General features: G+C 46.2%; 1 protein-coding gene and 1 pseudogene across 1 annotated transcript; one reads left to right on the plus strand and one right to left on the minus strand.

The window, feature by feature from the left end:
* Positions 1-152: 152 nt before the first annotated feature.
* Positions 153-6067, plus strand: LYPD3 (LY6/PLAUR domain containing 3). Its single transcript, XM_019756604.3, has 5 exons — positions 153-2083; positions 2711-2842; positions 3524-3694; positions 4018-4179; positions 5022-6067. Exons 1-5 carry the CDS (start codon positions 1993-1995, stop codon positions 5537-5539), a joined length of 1074 nt encoding a protein of 357 aa, XP_019612163.3. The 5' UTR covers positions 153-1992; the 3' UTR covers positions 5540-6067.
* Positions 6068-9341: 3274 nt separating this feature from the next.
* On the minus strand, positions 9342-10080 carry LOC109460832 (pre-mRNA-splicing regulator WTAP-like; annotated as a pseudogene).
* Between the last annotated feature and the right edge of the window lie 3678 nt (positions 10081-13758).

The following is a 13758-nucleotide window of genomic DNA, read 5'->3' on the forward strand; positions in this document are numbered from 1 at the left end:
AAACACACACCTTAGAGGCTTGGAGAGGTGACACTTAATGCAGGGACACATGGCAAACCATACGTGGTGTTGGGATTCCAAAGCTAGGAGGCAGGAAGGTGGGGGGGGTGGGGGGGGAGCCAAAGCTGAATGACCTCACGAACAGTCATTCACTTTCTCTCTCAGCATGATGCCAAGTGGTCCCACCTATGTGACTGAGGTGCTAGTCATTGTGAATGGGAGTGACCAACAGGGTCTGGGGAACAGATAATATCTTCACGAACATAGCCGCTATTTTTCCTGCCATAGATAAATCTTATCTATGAGCCAGGAGGAACAAAGCAAGATGAAAGCTGCAACTTTGCCATCATTATATAATACAATATAATACTAATAAATATAGTCACTAGCCACGATATGGGGATGCTTAGTCATTTTGTGGTTTGCGCAGTGCTCTTGTTAGTTTCTGTGTTCAGACATGGTGATGCAGGGGTCCTGATTATGTCTTGCTCCATCCTGGTCACCGTGTGGTCCTGTCTGATGTTGGTGTTGGTGTTACAGAACACCACGGCCTCACGGTGAGTGCCAGGCCAACTCCTGGCTGGCTGTAGGGGCTACTTTTCCCTTTCTTACCTGGAAGACTGCTCAGCTCCCTTACTGGACTGACCTCTTTCAAGCCTTCTAGAGTCTTTTCCTTTTTACAGAGGCCACAGTAACATTTGTCCCTTTCTTTTAAAAGAATAATGTGCCTGTAGTGAAGTGCGTAAGTATACAGCTGACTGATTATTTAGATATTTGTACACACATGTAACCGCCGCCCTGGTGAAGACAGTGGGGGCTCCTCACCGTAACTTCTTCGGGGCCATGCCCAGCCAAGGGTAACTCCTGCTGTGATTTCTATCACCACTGATTGATTAGTTTTGTCTCTTCTAGAACTTTATACATGGTGTTACATGGTATGTTTTATTTGTTTAGGCTTCTTGAACTTGACTTGAAGTTTTTGAGATTCATGCATGTTGTTGAGGCCAGTAGTTGGCTCTTTTTCATTGCTGTGTAATATTCCACAGGCACCACTCTTTCCATTCGCTTCTTGATGAATGTTTGCATTGTTTCCCAGATTGATCATATTAGAAAGCAAATCTGGTCATGTTCCCAGCCGACGGAGACTCTCAAAGGTTCTTCACCTTTCTCAGAATTAATTCAAATCCCTTCTCAGGGCCTGTAATGCGCTGAATGGTCTGACCCCTTCCTGGCACTTCTGCCTCAGTTTCCACCCTTTTCCCCTCACCCTCTGAGCTCTACCTGCACTGCTGTCCTCTCTGAGTTTGAATAGTCCATGCTACTTCGCATCTCTAGGTCTCTGCATGTGCTGCTCCCTCTGCTTTATAATGCACTCTGCTCCCACCCTGACCTGCTTTGTTTCACTGGCTAAATCCTCCATATCTTTGAGATCACAGCTTGAATGAATTATTAATACATCCTCAAGGAAGCCTCACTGACCAGCCCTCACTTCTAGATTCCACACTTCCTCGTAGCTTCCTACACTTCTTCCTTCATTGTCCTCATTATAAATAACAATTTGTATGATTGTTTGATGAATATCTGTCTCCCCATCAGACTATGAGCTCTGTGTGGACAGGCACTGGTTCTGTCTTAATCTCCAGGTCACCCAGACCAAAGGCGGCATACTGTAGGTACTCATTAAATATTTAGCGAGTGCCCAGTGTTGAGTAGACCCTTCTGAGAACCTCAGTACTCTCCCCTGTGACCCCCAAACATACAGACTTCCCTGAGAACTATCAGGGAACCTGGACTCCCGCCATTTTCCTCCTCGGCAGCAGGAGGTGACGCACCCAGGGGCGGGTATGCCACCCCACAGCGGACGCTGATTTGGCCCGGTTGGGCAAGGCCAGGGTTGCCTGGGGGTAAGTTACTCATCCCCGGCTCAGGTAAGAGGGCCTGGGTTGGGAGGCGGCACACCTAGGGGGGACGCTGAGGGAGTAGGATCTAACCATGGACCAGGCCAGGAAAGCAGGCGCCCCGGCCGTGATCTGGACTACAGGCTGGCTGCTGCTGCTGCTGCCGTCGCTGCTGCTTCGGGAAGGTGGGTCTGCTATCGGGAGGGGGTGGAGGGCGTCGAGTAGGGGCTCTGGAGAGGAGGGTCCCCTCACCTTCTACAGAGATAGCTGTAGGAAAGATCTCCGCATCCTGAGCAGAAGGGCTGTGGGATAGGTCCCCCACCCTGGGCAGAGGAGACTGTGGGAAGGATTCCTGCCCTGGGGGGCTGTGGTAAAACTTCTTCCATCCTGAGCTGAGGGGGGCTGTGGGAAAGTCCCCTGCCCTGGTCAGAGAGGGCTTGTGGGAAGGGATCCCTCACTGAACCTACCCAAATGTGGGAAAAGTTCTCTTATTCTGAGCAGAGAAATAGGGGAACGTGTCCCCCACCCCCATCCATGGCTGAGTTCCCGCCGGGCTCCACGGCAGTGGGCATAAAGCGCTGTTGGAAAAATACTCGCACTGTAAGCATAGGGGGCTTGAAGGAAAGGGATACAGTGTATCCCATGACCCCAGATTTGTGGGAAGGTTTTCCTTATTCCTGCCTTGGAGAAGGGTGTGCAGTAGAATTATCTCGTTCCGGAAACAGAGGGCGTGGTTAGGACTATTTCTCTTTTGGGGGAGCGAGGAAGGCTTCAGTAGGAGTCACTGATTGTACGCGGCCCTGCACCCCCAGGAGTGCAGGCCCTGGAGTGCTACAGCTGCGTGCAGAAAGCAGATGACGGTTGCTCTCCGCAGAAGACCAAGACCGTGAAGTGCGCGCAGGGCGTGGAAGTCTGCACAGAGGCCGTGGGGGCGGTGGAGACCAGTGAGTGGGACCCCCTGGAGCATGCTCACCCACCCCTTAAAGCTCCTCCAACCAGGCACCGCCTCCTTGTAGTCCCGCCTCTCTCTCTGAACTTGTCCACACCCCTCGAGCAGCCCCATCCCTCCCTTTCAGCCGGGCCGGGCCCTTCAACACAATCACGCCGTTAGGGCTTAGAGAGGTGAGGGGCTGAGAGTTGCGAACTGGGTGGGGTGAACTAGAAGAGCCGGGATCTGGGACCCCGTCCCCTTCAAGGGCACACCTTTATCCATTTCCACTCCATCACTGATACCTCCCTACTCCCTCTGTTCCTGCCAGAATCTTCTCCCCAACCCAGCCTCCCCTATCCAATGCGGCCCTTGGTGATGGAGATTCCTGTAGAATCCTAGGTTCCCTAGGCTGAGGCTCCGACCCTGACCCACCCTTTGTGGAATCACGCTCCCAGGAGGTCCCACCTCTCTCGGATCCCGCGCCTTTTCGGTCTCTCAGTTCCTTGTGACGTTGCTTTCTGCGGTCCCGCCCCTTTATGGCCCTCCCCTTGGATTCTGTCCAGTGTCTGTCAGCCTGGCAGGCCTCCGACTCAGCTTTCTGAGGTTCTTCTCCTCTATCTGCGGTACTTTCCTCTGGATCGGCTCTTTCTGAGGACACCGCCTGCTCTGATCCCGCCCCCTCTTCTTTCGGTAGTCCACGGGCAATTCTCGGTGGCAGTGCGCGGCTGCGGCTCGGGACTCCCGGGCAAGAATGATCGCGGACTGGACCTTTACGGGCTCCTGGCCTTCATCCAGCTGCAGCAATGCGCCCAGGACCGCTGCAACGCCAAGCTCAACCTCACCACACAAGCTCTCAACCCTGCAGGTGGGTGAGGGCGGACCACTAAGCCATGGGGCGGAGCCACACAAGGGCTGAGCGGCTAGGGGTGATCCAAACCAAGCTGGGCGCGGAGAACGTAGCAAGGGCTGGGGGCGGAGCCAAGACTCAGCCCGCCGGACTTCGTTGCTGTAGGCGCCTGTGAGGTTGGAAGCTAGGGGCCGGCTCAGTGGGCGAGGTCACGTGGTGGGTGGGGCTAGAGCTGAGCTAGCGTCCGTCGAGGGTTGGAGACTTAGGCTGGAGCGAACTCAGGCACAGCTGTACTTTCCGAACTTTTCTGACCCCTTCCTTCCAACTCGCTACCCTCGCAGGCAATGAGAGTGCGTACCAGCCCAACGGCGCGGAGTGCTACAGCTGCGTGGGGCTGAGCCGCGAGGCGTGCCAGGGTACGGCACCACCCGTCGTGAGCTGCTACAATGCCAGCGACCACTTCTACAAGGGCTGTTTCGATGGCAACGTCACCTTGATGGCAGGTGAGCGAACCCCGGAGCACTGGGCTGCAGGAGTTGTCGTAGCCTTTCTGAGGCCTCCTGGGAGCTAGGTATCGCTTTACTCAGAGGGTTCCCCCTCTCCAACGCATTCTGGGAGCGGTAGACCTAAGTGCTAGTTTTGTCCTAGAGCGTCCTGAAAAATTCAGTCCTATCCCCAGTATAGCATGAGGGTAGGGATGCTTTTGTCCTGGAGTTTTTCTGGGAAATAGATTTCCATGGAGGCCTGCCAAGTGCAGAATGGAGGGATGTGTAATAGGAAATGTATTTAAACCTTCAAGCTTCTGCTCGGGCATTATGGGTAACCCAGTTCTGACTCCTTAAAACTCAAAGAGTTTTAGGGTGCCCACCTAACCATTTGGGAGAGATGTAGTTCAGTCTCCTGACCTCTGTCTCAGAGAATGATGGGAGATGAAGTTCTTCAAACACCATCCTCTGCCAGGTGTATTATGGAAGATGTAGTTCTGATTGAGGTTAAATATTGGTGGTGTGGGGGAGAAGTATGTGGGAAATGACGGGAGCTTTGTAGGGGACGTTCTTCGGTCGTGTGAAAGGTGTCTCCAAGTACAAACTTTTCTCCCAAGGCATTGTGGGTCTTGTGGTGCAGCGTACAGTTTTCCTCTTCAAACTACTACGGGAAATGTGGTCCACCAGGTGCTAAAGACTGGGACAGTGTTTCTCAAAGTTGGGCCTGAGTTGAGACTTTTGGATTCATGGATGCAGAGCCCTTCTGTCCTGTTTTGGGGGTTCTTGCCTCTAGGTTTCATTCTAGCTGTGCCTACCCCACTCCCTTCAACCACCAACCTACCTGTTTCTTCCTCCTGCAGCTAATGTGACTGTATCCTTGCCCGTCCGGGGTTGTGTCAAGGACGAGTTCTGCACCCGGGATACGGTGACAGGTCCCGGATTCACACTCAGCGGCTCCTGTTGCAAAGGGTCCCGCTGTAACTCAGACCTCCGCAACAGGACCTACTTCTCCTCTGGAATCCCACCCCTTGTCCTGCTGCCCGCTCCCCAGCCCACCACTTTGGCACCAACCACCCCCATCACTACTTCCACACCAGCCCCAACCACACGTGCCTCTACCACCAAACCCACCTCTACCACCAAACCCACCTCTATTACCAAACCCACCCCAACCAACCAGACTCTTCCAAAGGAAGTAGAACCCGAGACCTCCCGGGAAGAGGAATCTCACTTGGCTGAAGGTGCTGCTGGCCACCAGGACCGTAGTAATATGGGGCAGTACCCCACAAAAGGGGGGACCCATAATAAAGGCTCTGCGGCTCCCTTGGCGGGGTTGGTGGTTCTTCTGTTGGCTGTGGCTGCTGGCACCCTACTATGAGCTCCACCTGGAAACCTCCCTCTTTCCCTACTTCCCTGGTCCTGGGTACCCTCTCTTCCCTTTCCCACCACTGGACTGGGCTGGCCCAGTGCCTGTTCTTCCAATCTCTCCCAGTATCCCCAGCTTCTGCTGCACTGGTTTGCAGCTTTGGGAAATAAAGTTATCGTTGTATATATCCTGCCTGGGGTGTTCTAGCTTTTTAAGGGCAGCAGATGTATTTCCCTCATCTTTGTCTGTCACTTGTCTCCTCATGGTGCCAGGAGAGAGAGAAGAAAAAGCTGTCACAGGGACGGTGGGAGCTTCCTGTTCGCTTTCTCATAGCCAGCCTGGAATATGGGGGGCGGAGTGGGATAAGGGTTCCTTCCTCTGATGGCTGCTTGCCCTTCCCCTCCATCTTTGTGGGAATTGTTTCAGCGTCCATCTTCCTTACTAGACTGTGAGCTCCTCAAGGGCAGGGACCGTGCCTTATGCCTCTTCATGGTCAGTTTCTGGCCATAAAGGCTTCAATAAAAATTGAATTACTTTGTACAGTGTTTCGAAGGAGTCATTTCTACCTCATTTCTTAGAGTACCCTCTTGAAACTGAGCTAGGCTGGGAATGCCGAGACCTTTAACAGACAGAGAAGCTACTATAACTTCCCACAGCCCTGAGGGCCAGGTTTGAATTCCTTTCTTCTCCTAGCAGTTAGCTAGCTTGTGGGTGATCCCACTGGGGAGGGGGAGACAGGGTAGAACCATTAATCAGTGCTGAAGGGTGAATGGGGTGTTTAGCAATGCTACGGAGCAGCAGGCAGCCTGTTTAATGGGCTATATGCTGCCCCCGGGCACCACCAACCTTGCCATCTATCTGGTTTCTTAAGAATCATTAAGTGAATTCAGCCACTGTGTCGCAATGTCCAAAGGGCTTGAAGGTGCTGCCATCAGTCTTTGCTTCCTACTGGGGATTTGAGGCCTGAAAACCCATCTCATCTCCTACAATCAGATAAAGGCGTAGAGGCCTCAAGGAGGAAAAGCCTGGCTTGGGAATGAGAGGGGTTGGCAGGCTTTGGGACTGCCTGATGAAAGGGAATAGTAAGAGAATAGCAGTAATATTGCCAATATCACTATTAAGAGGGAGTAGTATGAGGTAATAACAAAACAATAGTAAATAATGATTAGAGTAACAAATAGAGAATTAATAAGAGCATGAGTGAAGTACAATTGGTAGCTGTAGTCACAGGAATGTTAGTCATTTTTTAAAAGTCTTATCAGATACCAGATCTGTGCTAACGGTGTTTTTACATTGATCATGTCATTTAATTGTCCCTATAAATTCTCAAATGGGATGATTGGAGAAACCGAGGCACAGAAGGGTTAAGTAATTTAACCCACAGCAAGTAATACATTTATTATGTGCCAGGTACTGTTTTATGTGTAGTACTTGGATTACATATTTGATCTATACAACCATCCTATGAAGTATTAATCATCTGCATTTTATAAGATGAGAAAATCAGGTCCTGAGAGGTTGAGAAACTTGCCCCAATAAGCACTAAAGCCCGGATTTGAACCCAGGGAGACAGCTTTACGGAGCATGACGGAGAGGGCTGTAACTTTTCCCTCAGCTTGACAGAAATTTAGACAGGCTTCTTCCTGCCTCTCTCTCTCTGACCTCCCCAGACCTCCTTTTTTTCTTGGAGCATTTCATTTACTTTAGGGAACTTGTCATCCTCTGAGATGTATGTAAATTTCTTTAAAAGCCTCTTGCCAGTTTTACAGCCCAGGAAAATGGCTTTCTCAAGGACCTGGGAACCATCTCTTTGAAATGTAAACCTCAAAAGAGATAGCACCTCTATACCCCAGTTTCTTTAGGAGAGTGAGAGCCTACCTTCAGTGGGTGCCTTTCTCCCAGTTGTAAAACTACCTTCTGTCATGAAGATACAAAAATGTTTCCTTTTCCTTTGGGTAAAGCCAGTTAGCAAACACAGGCGACCTACAATCTCCCCGTCACTCCAGCTCTTAAAAACCCAGCTACCCTTAGTTTCAGCTTATTTGAGTTCAGACTGAGTTCTGGCCTCTCTCCCAATTGTAATACCCTTGAATAAAGTCTTCCTTCACCTGAAACTAACATAATATTGAGTGTCAACTGTAATTGAAAAAAAAAAAATTTTTTTTTTAAAGTCTTCCTTGCGTGTTCCATGTTGTCCAGGGCAATTTCTGCTTTGACAAGCACTAGCTGTTAACCAGTGAGGGGGAGCAGTGGTTTGCCACCCCAAAATCTGCCTTTTTGGGATATTGATTATTTTAAGCTGCCTACCTTCCCTTTGAAGTCCAAACCACTACCCCCCCTTTCTCCTTAGCTCAAGATGACATATAAGCCTCAACTGCCCAATTTGTCCTTGGGTCCCATATTCTTATGGAGCCCCCATATGTACCTATGTGATCAAGTTGGTTATTTTTTCTTGTTAATCTGTCTCATGTAGATTTGATTATTAGAGCATCCCGAAGAACTTAAAAGGGTAGAAGGAAAATTATTTTTCCTCTCCTTCACCAGCATGTTACACAGTTTCAGACGAACAGCCTGGTAACTGTGAGCCTGTTTTTGGCACTTTGGTGGTGTAGTCTGAGGACTTCCAGGTTCCTGAGGGTGTTGAGGCTGGCACCCCCTCATCAGCTCTACTCCATGAGGGCTCTTCCTGTTCCTTGAAGGAGGTTCCAAGGTGGGGAAAAGACTCTAGGATCCCCCCTCTTGTGTAATTCTGCCGAGGGCTCTGACATAAAGGCTCCTCTCGCCTTTCCCCAGCATGTCCTGACCCCCGTGTCCTGCTGAGGTCGCGGTGGGTGATGATGCCACAGCCTCAGAGCTAAAACAGGTGTTGAAGGATAGTGTGTTTAAAAAGGTAAAGTCATGGCTCTCACACAGATGAAAAATGACCACATGTCAAAGGTTTTATTGAACTCATTCACTAATGAGGGAACTGATAAAATGTTGCAACTTGTTTTTCAAAGGAGAATTCAAAGAATTCAGAAATGCTGAAATAATTTTTTCTTCAAGGCACATTTAATTTAATATCAAGAGTGTGATACAAAAGACCCAAATACAATGAGGGAACACGTTCCCCCATTAACACCAATGACAGTTCTCTTTCAACATGTGCCTCTTGAATGGAACGGGGATTTAATAAATTTCACTACTAAAAAAACAAAAACAAAACCACAAACAATGCAGTCTCATCACAGCCAATAACCTTATACAATCTAATTGTGAAATGAATGTTTATAAATGCTTGAAACAGTTGCGATCTGAAGTTTGATACCACACCTTCACGTTTGTACAGTCCTCAATGAGATTATCTCCAGTGTTAGCAACCATTCAAAGAATAAACCATTGATTAAAACCACATTGATTTACGGCTCAATCAAGTAATATAGAGCCCCAAACTAAATGGTTAAATATATGAACTACTTGTACTGACATCTATTAGTTGATTCTCTCATAACTATTAAGTTGCTTCTTAGCAAATAAATCCTTGAAAGGCAAAATTCGCCTCATTTGAATTTTGACCCAGAAGTTCAACAACCATTACAAGTCCACCGTCTTATTGGCACAACTGTACACAGTGTCTCTAAGTCACTATGCTCCAGGTTAAGAGCTATACATCCCAGTTTTACATTTTACTGGAATTTTACATGTTTAATTCATGATTTTAAATCTCTAGGTTTTCATTCCTCCAAACTGTCTGAAAACACAGTGTGCCACAGACTTAAGGCTTCTGTTTCTCCATTTTCTTCAAACAGAAACATTTCTTAAGTGTCTACGTAGTCTAGAAGGGGAATTTTTCGGAGGTGGCTACTTCTTCAGAATAGTTCGATACCATCAGGCCTCTGAAGCAAGGGGAAGGGGAAGAGAAAAAAGCCGAAACACAAGGTTCATCTGGTAAGTTTACATTAACCATTGCAAGCTGGGTAGTGTAAGGATGTGGCTTTTTTTCTTTTGGGCTCAAAAAGTCTGAGTCTTGGTGTGGAAACGAGTATGTGTCTGTCCCACTACAGCTTTCTCAGAGTGGGACTGTCAGGGAAGTCTTGACTGGGTAGTATGATTTGTTTACCTGTCAGGCGTAAACTTCCGGGCACTCTGTTCATTTTGTGCTTGTTCCAGTTTGTCTTGAGTTGGTTCCAGTTCACCTTTTATTTTTAGGAAAAACTAGTTGATCGTTGGGTCAACCATTGTTAATCTCAGTTGGGTGACACTAGGCTGCTGGACTTGCTTGAGGTACTGGACATAAGAAGTACATCCTTGCATCTCTTGCTTCTTGGTTGCCAGTCGCATTACAAGGATGTCTTCCCTGCATGCAGACTCTTGCTGTTGTCGCTTTAGGTTTTCTTCTGACTCTCTTATGCCAGTTACATCATTAGAGTTAAGATCTGTGTACTTGCCCCCCAAAGCTTGCACATATGCTTCACATACTGTTTCCATCTTAGAACTAATTTGTCTTGTGCCATAACTTTGAAGTCTGTTTCACTCAGTGGAACCTTTCTGGGAAGAGGTTCCTCACTGGTCATCTTAAATCCAGTGGCCTCCCGACTGGGATACAACCACTGGGCGGCCTCCGGACCCCACCACCAGGAGGAAAGGCAAAAGGAGAGCACACAATCAGGGGCCTCCAAGCACCAAGGAAGGTGCTAGGCCCCAGGGCCACGCCTGGCAGCCCCTGTGTGCAGCAGACTCTATGGAGGCGTGAGAGACCTGCTGAAATAAATTTATAAGTGGGCATCAAACTAGTCAATATCCAGAGGGAAATGAATAATCAACTGTATTCCACCAGGCAGACAGGAATCTTTTGCATCGCTTAGTTTACTATCAGTTTAGCATTATTATCATAGTTTAAGGCAGGCAAGGAAAGGTGGAGATAACCCAGAAGAGTGTGCTAGGCAAGACAGCAGGTAATTCTTTTTGCCCGTCACAAAAGCTTTTACCTCTAGAAGCACCGTGTGGTGGGGAGGCCCAGACACAGTCGATACTGACATGGTGCCAGAAGAGTTGGGGTAGGGCATTTTGCAAGTAAAGGTGAGGGACAGAGGGAAGATGCCCTCCAGGTGAGGTATATTGATGGTGGTAGCTCTCTCACCTCCGTAACTATGCAACCACCCAGTGTGTCCATTTCAGGGCTGCCATAACAAAGTCCTACAAACTGGGTGGCTTAAAATAATAGATATTTATTGTCTCACAGTTTTGGAGGCCAGAAGTCCAAAGTCAAGGTGTTGGCGGGGCCATGCTCTCTTTGAAGCTTCTAGGGGAGGGTCCTTACTGGTCTCTTCCAGCTTCCGGTAGCCCTAGAGGTTCCTTTCTTGTAGATACATCACTCCAATCTCTGCCTCTTTCACATGGAGTTCTCCCTGTCTGTGTCCCAATTTCCCTCTGTTCATAAGGACATCAGTCATATTAGAGAAAGGCCCACATAAATGACCTCATCTTAACTTGCTTACATCTGCAAAGACCCTTTTCCCAAATCCAGTCATGCCCTGCTTACCCACAGGGATATGTTCTGAGAAATGCATCATTAGGTGATGTCGTTGTGTGACCATTGCAGAGGGCACTTACACACACCTAGATGGTACAGCCTGCTACACACCTAGGCTGTGTGAAATACCACCGTCGTATATGCAGTGGTTGTTCACTAAAATGTTATTATGCGGCACATGACTATAAGGTCACATTCACAGGTATTAGGGGTTAGGACCTCAACATATCTTTTTTGGGAGGACAGTTAATAAAGACACAGTGTCAAATGAAGGTTCAGAGGCCAGACTTGTGTCAGACAACCCAAGTTTCAATCCCAGCTGTTAACTACTCTGTACCCTGTACTACTACTACTACAAGTTCACTACTAGGTAATTGGGCTAGTAAATTCTCTGTAAGCCTCAGTATTCTCTTCTATGAAATGGGGATAATAATAGTTCCTGCCTTTAGGACTTTTGTGAGATTTAAACTTGGTAATATAAGTTAAGTACAGTACCTGGCATATATTAATAGTAAGTGCTCAGCATATAGGGAACCAGCAAGATGGTGAAGTTAATTCAAGATGATGCACGTATATTTTGTCAGTAAAAGAAAGGCTGCTGAAATAAGATTGCAAAGGGAGATTCAAAACTAGTTTTTGTCCTAAAAGGCAATAAAACCTTAACCTCTGGGGTTATATTGTCTTCTGCGTAGAAGTCATTTCCATCAGAAATCATTTGCATCTTTATCAGACAAAACTCATTTGCAATTTAGCAATCATTTGCAACTTTTCAACCTTCTTATTGTCAGAAATCATTTGCAAAGTTAATATCTAAACATTATAGAGTCTGGGCCCTAATCAATAATAAATAGTAGGACACACAAAACTCTGTTCCTTTGAGAATCAGGTCATCCCTGAGTGGGTCTCTTAGATGGTGCTGCAGTAAAATATTGGAAATATATATGGTTCCCCTTTTGTCTTAATTCTAAGTTTTAGATCATCATCATTCTACAGAAATACATTGCAAGACACATTTAAGTTACATATGGAATTTACCGCTTTTCAGGATCCACATTAAAAAAAAACAAAAGAAAAGGTGCAATTAATTTTAATAATATATTTACCCATATATGCAAACATCATTTAAATATGCAATCAACATAAAAACAATAATGAAATATTTAGTTTTTTTGTATGAAGTCTTTGAATTCCATGTGTATTTTACACTTATATTGCATTTCTATTTGAACTAGCCATGTTTCAAGTGCTCAAGCTTTGGAATTTTGTATAAATGGAAATATACAATGTGTACCCTTTTGTGAAGGCTTCTTTCATTCAACATAATGTGGTATATCACAATTTGTTTATTCATTCTGCTGATGGACACTTGTGCTATTTCCCATTTAGGGCTATTATGGATAACACTGCTATGAATATTCTTGTACACTTATTTTTATGAACTTGTACTTTCATTTCTCTTGTGTAAATAGTTAGGAGTGGAATTGCTGTGGTGTTGTCAGTAGGTCTTTAAAATTTTATTCATTCTGTAGGTGTGTTGTAGTGTCTAATTGCGGTTTTTAACATGCATTTCCCTGAAATCATGTTGAGTAGTTTTCACTGTTTTGATATCCAAAGGGATAACGAGAGGAGCTCCGTGGAGGGTTGAGAAGGTAGTATGAAACCGGTGAGTAGGCAAGTGGACTGGGAAAGTCTGGGCTGAGTGCTAGGCAGAGTTAAGGGCCCACGGGACGTTATAAATCATGAATTTAAAGTAAGACTTCTCAGCAGGATTGTGTGGTTTTTCTCTGGCTTCATTTACTTATATGAGTACAGGCATTGAGTGAGTAGAAAGCTGAATATGGACAGATTGCCTTGCTATTAGGACAAAGCCAGGGACTGGAGAGTGTTTGCAAAAGAGTGACTATAATCATTGAATGGAATTTAAGGTTGAAAAGGAGGAAAGATAAGACCTGAGGAATATGACAGATGGGTGATTAATTTATTCATTTATTCAATGCATTTTTATTTAACACGTACCATGGGTCAAGCATCATGTTGCCTGGTGGGGATATGAACAAGAAGCCATTGTTCTTGTCCTTGTAAACCGTCATGGGGGATATAAAGTACAGTATGGGGAATATAATCAATAATATTGTGAAAACTATGTATAGTGTCAGGTGGGTGCTAGACTTATGAGGGGATCACTTCATAAATTATATAAATGTCTAACCATTATACTAAACATCTGAAACTAGTATAAGATAATATTGAAAGTCAACTATAATTAAAAAAATAGTCACAGGGATATTAAGTACAAGCTAAGGAATATAGTCAATAATATTGTAAAACTATGTACAGTGTCAGGTGACTAATAGACTTATTGGGGTTATCACTTTTGTGAGGTATATAAACGTAAAAAAGAGGCAGTATTGTCGTGTGGTTAAGAGTTTGGATTCTAGAAGCACACTACCTGAATTCAAATTTTGGTCTTGCAGCTATCTACCATCAGCTTGACTTGAGTAAGATATTGAACTTTTTTGTGCCTCAGTTTCTTTGTCTTTAAAACAGAAGTGATCTAGAAAATAAGAAATACTCAAAGAATGATGTGGTGTGTCAGAGGATACAGGAAAACATCTTAAAGAGGCTCCCTATGACCAACTGTGAGACAAGTTGAGCATCAAATTTTGGTAGTTAGGATTATAACCCACTGAATAAATAAGAGCCCATGACTATGTACTGA

Source organism: Rhinolophus sinicus, chromosome 8, assembly GCF_057876585.1.
Source record: "Rhinolophus sinicus isolate RSI-liver-muscle chromosome 8, RSI-T2T, whole genome shotgun sequence".
Lineage (NCBI taxonomy): Eukaryota > Metazoa > Chordata > Mammalia > Chiroptera > Rhinolophidae > Rhinolophus > Rhinolophus sinicus.

What these genes read in the sequence shown, in the direction of transcription:
- LYPD3 (XM_019756604.3), top strand. Translation starts at nt 1,993, where the DNA reads ATGGACCAGGCCAGGAAAGCAGGCGCCCCGGCCGTGATCTGGACTACA. An exon ending in CGTGGGGGCGGTGGAGACCA is followed by an intron (nt 2,843 to 3,523) that starts GTGAGTGGGACC and finishes TTCTTTCGGTAG; the next exon opens with TCCACGGGCAATTCTCGGTG. An exon ending in ACAAGCTCTCAACCCTGCAG is followed by an intron (nt 3,695 to 4,017) that starts GTGGGTGAGGGC and finishes CTACCCTCGCAG; the next exon opens with GCAATGAGAGTGCGTACCAG.